At 36.0% G+C, this 12305-nt stretch overlaps 2 protein-coding genes across 2 annotated transcripts in view; both read right to left on the bottom strand.

Moving 5' to 3' along the window:
- Positions 1 to 4742: 4742 nt before the first annotated feature.
- Positions 4743 to 5756, bottom strand: LOC107839728. The gene has a single exon (XM_016683342.2). It carries the CDS (start codon positions 5487 to 5489, stop codon positions 4962 to 4964), a length of 528 nt encoding a protein of 175 aa, XP_016538828.1. The 5' UTR covers positions 5490 to 5756; the 3' UTR covers positions 4743 to 4961.
- A 4050-nt stretch (positions 5757 to 9806) lies between these two features.
- The window catches only part of LOC107839726 (intermediate cleaving peptidase 55, mitochondrial), a 20878-nt gene continuing 18379 nt past the window's right edge, over positions 9807 to 12305 (bottom strand). Inside the window, exons 12-14 of the mRNA XM_016683341.2 lie at positions 11073 to 11128; positions 10315 to 10375; positions 9807 to 10125 (exon numbers count right to left, since the gene is read on the bottom strand). Coding sequence (XP_016538827.1) covers positions 10024 to 10125; positions 10315 to 10375; positions 11073 to 11128 — 219 coding nt within the window. The 3' untranslated portion in view covers positions 9807 to 10023. The remainder of the gene's footprint in view (positions 10126 to 10314; positions 10376 to 11072; positions 11129 to 12305) is intronic.

Raw genomic sequence — 12305 nt, 5'->3', positions numbered from 1 at the left:
TTCTTCATGGAAGAATACCTATAAGGTCTTAAGTTGATGGGTTTAGTCCTAGGCTGCAGGGGAATTCTATGATCAAAAGGTCCTCTTCTAGGAGGTAAAGCTACAGGATTGCTAAAGATTTTGTTGTATTGAAGAAGGAGCTGATTAATAAGAGGGGGAATTGTTTGGTGCTACTCAACTGCAAAGCATGAAAATAACCCTCGGTAACCTCATCAGAACTGGTTAGTTGAACCTGTAACATGAAAATTTGAACACCTTCAATGTTCCATTTATTCACAGCCTTAGTAGTAGAATGTTTGCATTCCTCAAACACACCCCTCAATAAGTGATGTTTACCTTGATAGTAAAAAGATATAGTTAGGGCATTAAAATCCATAGTTACTGGTCCCAATGTCTTCATCCACAAAGCACTAAGAACCACATCATATCTACCTACAGAAAACACAAGCAAGTCAGCAGTATAAGTAGTACCCTGGAGAATCCAATAAAAATTTCTCACAACCCCTGATGTAGTTTCCATGGAGTTATTGCCTAAATTCACATATCCCACCTTAGTTGGAATAATTTGACAACTAATTCATTTAGCAGCTTCAACATCAATAAATTATAAGTACTACCACTATCTAATAACACCTGTAAAGGTCGCTTACAACTATACCCCACCACATGAATAGTTGAGCACCTTGCAAGCCACTCAAGGCACAAAGAAATATAACAGGATTGTCAACACCAGCTTCCAACTATTCACCAGTAGAGACAACAGTTTCAGCAGCAAGTGATGACTCTTCAAGAGGCTCCTCATCAGGGTACTCCAAATCCATGCAAACAACTGCTTAGGTAGAGGGCATTTATGACCAAACGTGTACTTTTCATCACAAAAGTAACATAAACCCTTAGCTCTTTTGGCCTACAATTCAGCTGGTGATATAGTTCTTCTGGACTTGGAAAAAGTAGGTTAATGTTGGTTATTTAGAGTCTTAGCATATGGTCCTTTGTTTGGGTGACTATTAGAGAAGGAGGACGATTTGGGCAAGGCTAGGTCAGTAGGCGAAGTTTTTCGAAAAGGTTGGAGAGGAACATGTATTGAGGATGGTTTTGGGGATCTGTGAGAAACAGCTAGAGCAGCTTCAGCTAAACGAGCTAGTCTGTAAGTTTTTGGCAAGGTTTGTGGTTCATGCATCATGACTGAATTAAATAATTCATCCTTCAGTCTACCGAGGTAACAGGAAATAGCTTGGTCAGTAGTGAAACTGCATTGGGCTAACAATCTATAAAAAGCAAATTGGCATTCCCTAACAGAACCAGTTTGCCTAAATTGTTTCAATTCGAGCATGGGATTCACAAAATCATCACCAAATATTTCAGATAAAATGGTTATATACTCCTCCCAAGGAGGATGCTAAATGGAATCACTACACTTAAAAAAGGAATGGTGCCAGCGAAGGCTTTGCCCTCTAAGTTCATGGTAACCAAGTGCACCCGTTGATCACAAGGAGTGCTATTAATGGGAAAAAATTATTCAATCCTATACAACCACGTTTTCAAATTCTCCCCATTGAAATGAGGAAAAACTAAATGATGCCCATGATGAGTAAGAAAAGAGTTGGGGTTTGTACCTAAAATTCCCTAACCTGATTAAGAGCCATTGTCCTTAGCTGATGAGGTCACTGAAATATCTTTTCCCCATTAGGATTTAATCAGTAATAGTTGTATCATTTAACTTAGCTTGTTGGACTCAGTCAGCCCTAAGGTACTCGACATTGTCTACTTTGGTCGAGTCCATACGATTTTCTTCAAAAAGTCTCACTGTAACACCCCATAGCATTCTCGACTTAGTACCACCCTTAATAGCATACTTAAAGAGATAACAACCTGAAATTTTTCTAAGTGTTAAAAAGGACTTAGTCATATTTTAAGCTCCTAAACTTCAACGATTTTTAAATCAATCTTTCCGACCCCGAGACGTAGATTTTTTAGTTGATTCATGTTCAGGGGTGTAAAGGGGGTGTCTCGGAGAAGTTTTGGATTTTTCGGACGACGTTTGTGACATGTTTTGATGAGCTAAAAAGAAGCCCAAAGTGATGTCGTCGCACCACGCCATGAATCGCGTCGGCAGGAACGACGCGGCGCGTCGCTTAACGCTTCAGGCGTCCAGTTCGTTTTAATATTTTTTCTCAGGTCCAACAGGGTGTTCCAGTCTTTTTCCCTCGTCATAACTCAGCCATAACACGAGATTTAGTCGTGATTAGGGCATAGTAATCCAAAAGTTACTCTAATTCCTTCAAAATAAAACCCTAACTCCTCTCCCAAAGATCAAGAATCTACCTTTAAGTTCAAGATTTTCAAGAAACAAGTCAAGATTCGAATTCTATTCTCCGAACTAAGTAATCTAAGGTACGTGGGATTTTCCTAAACTACATGGGAATGGTGAAATCATTTTTAATAATGTTTGAATGTTGAGAAATCATATTTACAAATGGTCTTGAATTTACATTGATAATTATGTATTGTGAACCCTTTTAATGATAACGTTTTGGTCTTAAGGCCCCCCCTTGAAATTGTGTTACTCATATATATATGTATGCATTTTATGTTCTGAAATTTGAATTGAGAGCATGAGGATTTATACTCCCTCTCTTGTTATGAAGTATCTTGATTTTCATATGTTCTGAATTATTCAATTGCATATTGAGAAGCATGATACAAATGTCTTTATTATTGTTTAAGACTTGATTTTTGTTATGAACTAAAGAGAGGGTGTTTCTTGTTGATATAAGTGAAGAGAGATAATTTAAAGAGTTGTATGTTTTGCTACAAAGTAATGTTCCACCGTATGTTTAAGAGTTGAAAGAGAGAATCTCTGCATAAGCTGCATGTATTTCGATATACAAATCCTATTGTACTGTTTGAATGACTTGGTGGTCTAAACATTTGTTTGAACGAAAGAGTTGTAACATAACATTTGTTTAAACGAAAGAGTTGTAACATGATAATATACGATGTAGAGATATGACTTGCAAGTCTTGGTATGACGATACCAATCAGATGAATGCCATAACAGAGTAAGATTTTCAGATTTTGATTTCAAAGAATGCATGTCTTAAAAAGTTAAAAATGGGCTTAAAGAGAGTTAAGTGGTTACCCGAAGAAGGCATATGAGTGTAAGGGCTCATTGTTGGGAACCATGTTTTGCTAATATGGGCTTATTATGCCCCCAAGAGGGATCGTACGCTGGCCTAGCGCCCCTTGGCGTATTAGAGATACAGACTCCAACCCTTGCGATAAACTTAGGTTGGGGGCTTGGCCGCCGAGTTAAGGGCGGATTCCATATAAACCATGGGATTGTAGAGTTGTTGGATGTACCACTTAACTTAGAAGTAAGATAAAGAGTGGGTCGTGTTTTCAAGAAATGTTTCAAAGTCTTTTAAGTATGCCCGTGTGTATGAAAAATGTTTTAAGTATGAAAAATATTTTATGAACTGCTCTCACTTATGTTGTATAAAAGTACATTATTTTGGATTGCTCTGTGTATCAGTACATCTTTATCGACCCCCTATATTTAAGGATCTGAGGCACAGTCCCGGAATCCCGCTAAGTAGTAGATTGTCTATCCGGAGTTCGCAATTGGTGAACCTCCCTTATTTCGAAGGCCTTGGTTGTTGGGCATTTGCTATTTTATTTTAGTTTCATGGTTCGACTGGGGCCCTTGTCCCAGTTTTTAGACAGACATTTGTTTTCATGTTATTAGATATTTCACAGACTGGTGTCATGTGTTTTGAATGTTAAGCACTTCTTTTCGAATTGTTCAGTTTACTTATGAGATTGACCATGTCTCCGTATGATAATTTTTCGCATTTCTTCATATTGTATGATCATTGTGCATGATTGTCAGATAGAGATAGGTGCCCGGGCCTTTATGCTTCGGGATGCTCATCGCGGCTAGGGCCTCGACTAGGGTCGTGACACTCACATCATTAAAAGATTTTGCATCTTAATATGTAGCTTCCGAATCCTTTCATCTGTCAATATAGGACTTTTATCCGCATACTCAAAATCTCCCTCTCAAACTAAGTTCCACGTGGCATATCACCACGATCAACGGGTCACCGAGATTCACTTTGTGTCACCCACATCGTCCGAGTATTTTTATGGCAACCGAAGCCCGTAACTAGCTTCTTCTCGTGTGTGTGCGCATCTCCAAGCTCGTAAGGATAAGCAAATCAAGCCCTGCACTGCACCCCCATCACTCTGCCACGTCCTCATACTCATTCCGCTGAACCCAACTCTGATATAAAGGCTTAGTCAACACAAAAATACTCTTACATGTTGTGATATTATCCGTTTTGATCCAAATCCACACGATTTTCTCCAACAGGTCTCACACCATTAAGAGATAATCTTACACCTTACACATAATTTTCCAATCTTTTAAGCTACCAATGTGATTTTTCTTCGCACATCCAACATAACTTAATGCGAAAAAATAAAACTTTCTAAAAAGAGTAGGCAAGAAATATCAAACGCGTATTAATTACAAGGGGGCTTCATTGAAACGTCAAATTCGATTTATTAGTAATTATGGTTGAGCTAGCTATCATATGATAATTTTTGCAGTGTATGAGGCTGGCGAAAATACTCATGAAATATACTTGCTCAATTTTAGACAATACATGAGCAAATTTGACCCTTTTCCTCTAGTCTCCAAGGAAGTAATATGATCAAGCCTTCATGAAACTACATTCTTGGTTTATAGTATTAAGTTTATTTATAGTATCACAATATTCAAAGAAGATATAACATAATTTGCCACTTGATCATGAGTACATCAAGACGGATAGATGATATATATATCGATCATCATCCTCAACTTTATGATCAAAATAAAACTTTGCTTTAATTTCTTTCTCAATAACAAGCAAAGATTAGACTAATTATATTAAGCAAACTAAACAATTCTTTTCTTACGCCTCTTTCACTTCCAGTGGAGCAACAACAGCAGCACTCACTTCTTTCACTTCTTCTTTTACTTCATCTTTCACTTCCTCTTCGACTTCCTTCTTGGGCTCATCAAGTTCAAAAGCTGAAACAGGAAAAGTCCTAGAAAGTCCAGTAGCAGTCTTGAAATGGATTTTGCCAGTTGGTGGATCATCAACACAGATTTCAGTAAGTGTTAGCCACATAAGAAGCTCTTTAGCTTTAACCCCAGTAAGTTTCTTGATCTTGTTGGGCTCAACATAGGCTGTCACTTCAGTTGCATATTGGACTGATCTCTCAATTTTTTCAAACTTGTGTTGTGTCTTTTTCTTGGATTTGAGCCAAACAAAGCCTGTGTCCTCGACATAGCCACATTCTAACATGTCTTGCATAGGAAGTAGGCCATTAGGGAGCCCCATTTCTGTTAACAAGAACTTTGATTTCACTTGGCACATATCATTTCCAGTGTAGAATTCAGTTGCACTGGCCCTGATCTCATCTGTCACTAGAGACATCTTTTTTGGCACTGGAAAAGTAAAATTGATTTTTGGCTTTGCTATGGAAAAATGTTGTGGAATGAGATGGATTGATCCAAGGGCTTCTAATATATAGATGGGAATAGGAGAGTTTACCCTTGGCTTTGGCTCAAATTTCTCAAATGCCCTTATGGTAATGCCAAGGTTAGACAATACCCCATCTAGTCCATAATAATTGAATTTTTGAGTCTTTTTCAATGTTCAAAAGAAGTTACTTGCTGAATTTTTAATAGAGTTATTGGAGCACTTCATTTACATTTTTTAGTTGATAAGTTTAAGATAGTTAATTGCTCATATTTATAATTTTACAACTCTTTTAAGAAAAAATTATTTCTATTTTCAAGACTAATTTGAAAATAACTAAAAGGGCGAAATAAAAAGTGGTGTTCAATTTATATCTTTTTTTTTTTCTTTTCTAAATCTAGTTAATATGGACTGTACTAGAGGGAGTAATGTTTATGTTTGCCTATTTAAAGAGTAAGCCCAGAACTTGGTATTTTCACTAAACAAATGTTTTAAAATGTGTGTCAAGTCAACAAGCTGATAAGTAAAGTGAAACAATATAAATGTATACCTTGTATTCATTATTTTTCTTAATAGAGCTGAAACTGAACTTATTTTGAGACTTATTTTCTTTCCAAAATTGTATATGTGTGGAGAACATTAACTTGACAGTCCACCAAAGATGAGAAAAAAGTGACCAGAGCATTGAAAAAAAAATGGTCCTACAATTCGGGAAACATGATGGAAGGGTGTGCAAATTAAATACCACTCGTATTCAAGTGTAGGGGTTGTTTAACATTTAATGCAGAACTTAAAAAAAGCAGTTGGAAGGAGTAACAAATACAGTAGCAACGATCCATATGTAATGTGAGTAGTTGGAGAAGGTTAACCTACATTCTGCTTCAAGAATCCCAAAATTTTAATTTTCTAGCCCTATATATCTTTTCCTCAGAACACAGTAAATATATATCCCTACCCCTATGTCAAGCGGCTAGTATTTTCAGACCAATCAATGCCAACCACCACATTCCACCTAGCGACGATAAATTATTTGCTTTCGATGTTTATACTAGATCATATTTAGGTACAACAGTTATAGTGATTAAATGAGATAAGAAAGTATGTTAAGGTCAATCATGGTTAATGTTTGGAATTTAAATGCAAACACATGCATGCATACATCTATTGGCTACATCGGCTGAATGTAGTGAATATTAAATTGATCGAGTTCTAATTAATTAGAAAAATGTAATATTCTGTCCGATTTATATCACTTGACCCTCATTGCCCTTGCAATTTTTTTTTTAAAAATTTAATTAGAGATGTATTTTATTAAACTAAACTTTATTAACAATGCTATGAAACTTTAAAATAAGGTTAATATGGGAAAGAAATAATAAAATTCTTCTTAATTTACAAAAATATACAAGTAAAATAGGAATCAAGTAAAAGATGAGTTTGGAACCTAACCTAAGGAGGCCTACAGCGAGGTGCTGATTAGTTTTTACACGTTTCCTCTTTCACCCTTTCAGAGAAAAAGAAAAAGGAATTAAATGCTTATGTTCACCAAATTGTTTTATACTACAAAGATGATGTTTTGAAGTTTTCGGTTTAACATATGGTTACCTCTTTCTTCATTTTCCTCTATCTTATGTTTTCCATCTTTTAGATATATTTTCTCCGTTTCAATTTATTTGTTCGATGATTTTAAACTAAAAATATATAAAATGTGTCAAAATATTTTTTAATATTGAGATCTTAAATATGTTATATGGCAAAATAGAATTCAAGTCATTAAAAAAAAAGGATAATTTTTGAAATAGAGTAAATGATAGAGTAAGAAAAACAAATTGAATGGAGGGAATACGACATGTGAACTAATACTTCAAATAATAGCCAAGCTTATAATTCAACTAATACTTCAACTAATACCCACTTAAAAAGCTACGCCTAGAAATAGTACTATATAACAAATAGGGTATTAGGGAAGATAGGTGGTGCTTGGGGGCTCAATAGCGGAGCAAGAATTTTCACCAAGGAGGTTCATAAGTAAACATAAAAACTAAACGGAGGGGGTTCGACATTTACAATATATATATAAAAATAGTTTTAATCAGTACAATTTTCCGTCGAAGGGGATTCGGATGAACCCCTATTTCAAAGTGTAGCTCCGCCACTAATGAGTGGGGCTCTTTAATTTACGTACACACAGCCTTGCAAGCCGGGAAAATAAAGTCCACCGCATATCTAACTTAATGCGAAAATAACACCTAGTAAGAAGAGCAGGCAGGAAAAAATCATGTTCAATGTTAAATCACGAAAATAACACAAATGCATTTTATTAGAAACATCTAATTCGATGTCAACTCCTCAGTAGTCACCTTCATACATTATATCCTATGAAGTAAAAGAAAATAATGAAAGAATACGACTATACATGTCCAATAATTATGGTTGAGCTAGCTATCCCAAGAAAATTATTGGACTGTATGAGGCTGGCGATACTTATGAAATACTTGCACAGTTTCCTATGAAGTAGTAGCTTAGCTGGTAAACTGGTAATAAAAGGTTTGGATGAACATTTGTCACTGATAAGACTAGTTATGTTGGAATTATTTTTTATCCTATATTTGATTTGGTGTATTTAAGATTAGTTCTATTCTATCTATAGACATGCTTATCAATGTATTACGCGTTATAATATAGAATAAGATGTATATAACTAGTTTATATATTATTTTTTCTAGGGAAAAGTTATCGTTTTCACCTTAAACTATACTTGAAAAGGCGAAGACACATCTAAACTATTGGAGACCTATCACACACCTATACTATAAAAAGTAAATTTTTCTATATCCTGTAAAGCATTATTCCACTTGCATGTAGTTCAGTATTTCACACGCACCTGCTACGTCAGCATAATACGAAAAAAATAATAAATTTATTATTTTCATAATTTTTTTTAATTTAAACTTTTTCTTCAATGTCCAAAACCCAGTGACAAATCTGTATTCTCATCGTCGGCAATTTTTCTCTCCATGCCGTCTTGGAAGCAAGTTGAATTATAATTCAAATCAGGATATGAAAACTTTGGAAGCCATGGCAGGGTGGTACATGATCCATTTTGATTTCTTATACACTGAAGAGAATCAACAAATCTCAACTTCAATAGGCTTTGCTGATTAACAGCAACAAGAAGCAAGCAACTCCAACATCCCCAAAGCTTTCACTTGAGCAGATTACGTCACAGGTTTAAGCAATGGATGAAAATACTCGACCTGTAATTAATACAGAACAAAAATTATATCATTGGGTTGTCATGAATTTGAAACTTTTTATCAAAAGTTTTAATTTTTAATTTCTATCAAAAATATTAAAAATTTAAAATTTGTTAGTTAAAACGTTAATGGTGGTGGGTTAGATGATTAATCAATGATATTGTGAGAAAAATTGATGGTTGTAGGTAATTGACATCGATTCGGTGGGGTGGAGGATGGGATATGACGAAATTGCGTTATTTGGGGGTGGGATTGGGGTTTGGGAGTATGGGGTGATAAATAAGAAGATGGTTTGGGGGTGGGGGAGGGGAGATGCGATGCTGGGGGCGGGGAAGGGGAAGGGGAATTTTTAATTTTTTCTTCTTTTTTTTTTTGCGTTAATTTTTTATTTAGACGTGCTTTTTTTTATTTAAATAATTATGTTTTTCCACGTCAAATTTAGGGATAAAAAAAATTATTTTTAAGTAGTTTAAATATGTATTAGGTCACCTTAATATTTTAAATGTCTTAGACTTTTTTAATATAGTTTAGAATGTAAACGATGACTTTTCTTGTTTTTCTAAAAAGGAATATATGCTTATATGCACTGATAGTGTAACTTGCAATTTTACTTGTCCAATAAAAAAAATCAAGAGGTAATTTCCCTACATTTCAAACACCAACCAGCGTGACATGCTTTCAATTTTTTATTTATTTATTTTTGGTTTCAATGTCCTTACCAATTGAAAGCTACTAATTAATTAGGGCAACTACCAACTCCCCTCCATTCAAGAAATCTCATCAATCTTCCTCCCCACCGAGGAAATAATTTCTTATGCCAGGACTTACAATTCCAGTAGAAGAACCAAAATTAGAATTTATTGGGGCCAAAAATGCTATCATCCTTGAAGCAAAATTAAGAGGAAGAAATTACTAATTTTGGTATTTAGGGGTTATTTTGAACCTTACTGTTATAAAAACGAATCCAATATGTGCATCAGTGCATACAATTATGGTATTTAGAAAAACAGCGAAATGAGCCTTCGAATTATTCTTATTAGAAAATCACAACAAATAACATAAATTAATTATTCCACACTTAAAACATCCAATTTCAACGATCCACATTCATGTTACAGAGTAGAAATGGCCCTGAAAAGAATCAGGAGCACATACAAACTTCTGAAGAAAACAAAGCACGCACCACTTGGACTCGTCGTTGCTGTGTTGAAGCTTGGAGATTTAAAAGCAAACTAACTTAGAGCAGCTCTAGCGTCTATTCCGCTTCCACTGCCAAAGTTGTTCAACAAGGACTCGAGGTGTTTGATTTCCTTTGGTATGGAAGCAGTAAGTACCTGTAACCAGTGAGGTCGAAATTGGAATAATGGTCAGAATTATGGCTAGAGATTCATTGAGCATCTGACCTCTAATTACAATGTCATAAAACCAACTTAATCTCTCGATTGCTAATAAGTTCTGAACGTAATCAAAGGCTCAGAGGCTATATGGTTGCTTAAAGAATTAAACGATTTCTGTCAACGTACCTCATAACCTGATTCTGTAATAAGGACTTCATCTTCAATCCTAATTCCAATACCTCCGTACCTGAATGACACAAGTGATTATCGACATTGAGATTTAAGCATATCAAAGTGAGTAAAATAAAGATTTCTAACGAAACAAGCGTGCCATTTATTCCTTTAGTGAATAAGCTAGTTCCTTAACTGTAGATGAATCACCAGGCAACAGAAATTTAAATTTTACAGCTACTTAGTTCACGCGAGCAATTATTCTTTCTCCCCAAGATTTACGATAACAGCAATCATCTTCCATTGAATGGGACAACCTCAAAGTACCATTGCTACATGGAATATTTGTTTCGATGTGCGGAATCTTTTTTAAATCTTGCAAAAGAAATTTCAAAGTGAAGGTTGCTCATCCCATTCTTGGTTGAACATACAATTAGCCATTAGTCATTCACTGAAACCCCAACCTAACTGGGATTTTGTAAAATCACTCAAAATGACTACAACTGCTACAGGTTATGACCTCAAGAACTTTGCAAAAGTTGATTTGGCATACAAGATCTACCTGACAAGCCTAATAAAGACAATGTCATATGATAATTTGTGTCTTTCGCGCATAAAAGAGTAATTCTTCATCCATCCACCACAACACAGTTTGGCAGATGGAACCAGTTCAATAAACCGAGAATCTTTAAGGATCTCAAGGATGATCTAAGATACAAAAATCTGAATGCATGTCAAAAGGAGCATTAACTTGATAAAGTAACAAAGTATACCTTTCTGGACAATCAAAGCACGAAGGGATGTATACTCCTGGTTCAATTGTGATGACCTACATATAAAAGTCAATGAAGAATGATCAGAGGTTTTTGCAGAAACCACAAGCAATTTCATTCACAAGAAATCACAAGTAATTAGATGCTAACATCAAAAGGACTCATCTATTTTTGTGGTTAGGAATAATGCAGAAACCTGAACGCTCTCTCTCTCTCCTCCACTAAAGTTAACGTTCACCTAACGGTCGTCTTCTCCGACAGAGTAGCCAGCGCCGGCGCCGGCAAAGGTAAGTTACCCTCTTTGCCTTCCTCCCTCTCCCTCTCCCTCTCCACAGCTCTTCCGAGCTACCCCTCTCCCCCCCTCCCCCCCTCTTTGCTTTTTAGTGGCGGATATCACCGGCGGGACTAGGATCGGCTCCGTCGACAGTCACCAAAACACAGATCCGATAAAGCACAGTAGACGCTCCAGCGACGGTAACATTCGGCGACAGCTTTTCGGCAACACTGTTTTCACCAACCAACTCTGACAACAAAATTGATGGTACCATAAGCATGCAGGATTACCCCGGTGACATCTAAACTTTGATATTTAGATATTTGCACTAGTTAATATTTAGATATTTGCACTACTCGGATTCGGCGAACTAGTTCGACGGTTCGACTGGTTCGACGGACGTCGGTGGTGAAGGCGGCGGAGCCAGAAAATCCAGGTGGGGGTCTCTACCGGATATTGCAACTACTATCCAGATTTGAGCTGGCGACTTTCCGGCGACCAAATTTGCTGGGTTCCAGCACAACAAGCAAGAGCAGATTACATGATATACATATTTCGGTGACTTCTAACCCTTGAACTTTATTTTATCGCGCGATTTTTTGATATTTTCGTTGCCTGTAATTTGCGTGGGATTTCCTATTTGTTATTTGGATTTCTAGTAGTTGTTGTTCTTAAAATTTGGATATTGTGTGTGCTTTGAGGGTGTCTTTATTGTCTTGTTGTTTTTGAACCTCTGCTTCATATTATTTATCGTACTATCTCCTGTATCTTGACTTGCGCGTCTGCTGTAGTATATTCGTAACTTGCACCGCTCCTTATTATTTGTTTAGCTGTCCTTGGTGCCAGGCCATTAGTGTGCTCTATTTTTCTTACTGTTAGTTTTGTCCTTACCTTGGTTTTGTTTTTTCTACCTATTTGAGTTTAGTTTTGTTTCTTGATTATTTCTTCTAATTTGTGTG

This window comes from Capsicum annuum, chromosome 8 (genome assembly GCF_002878395.1).
Source record: "Capsicum annuum cultivar UCD-10X-F1 chromosome 8, UCD10Xv1.1, whole genome shotgun sequence".
Taxonomy (NCBI): domain Eukaryota; kingdom Viridiplantae; phylum Streptophyta; class Magnoliopsida; order Solanales; family Solanaceae; genus Capsicum; species Capsicum annuum.
Note: the sequence above shows the minus strand (reverse complement) of the source record. Positions and strands in the feature narration are given on the sequence as shown.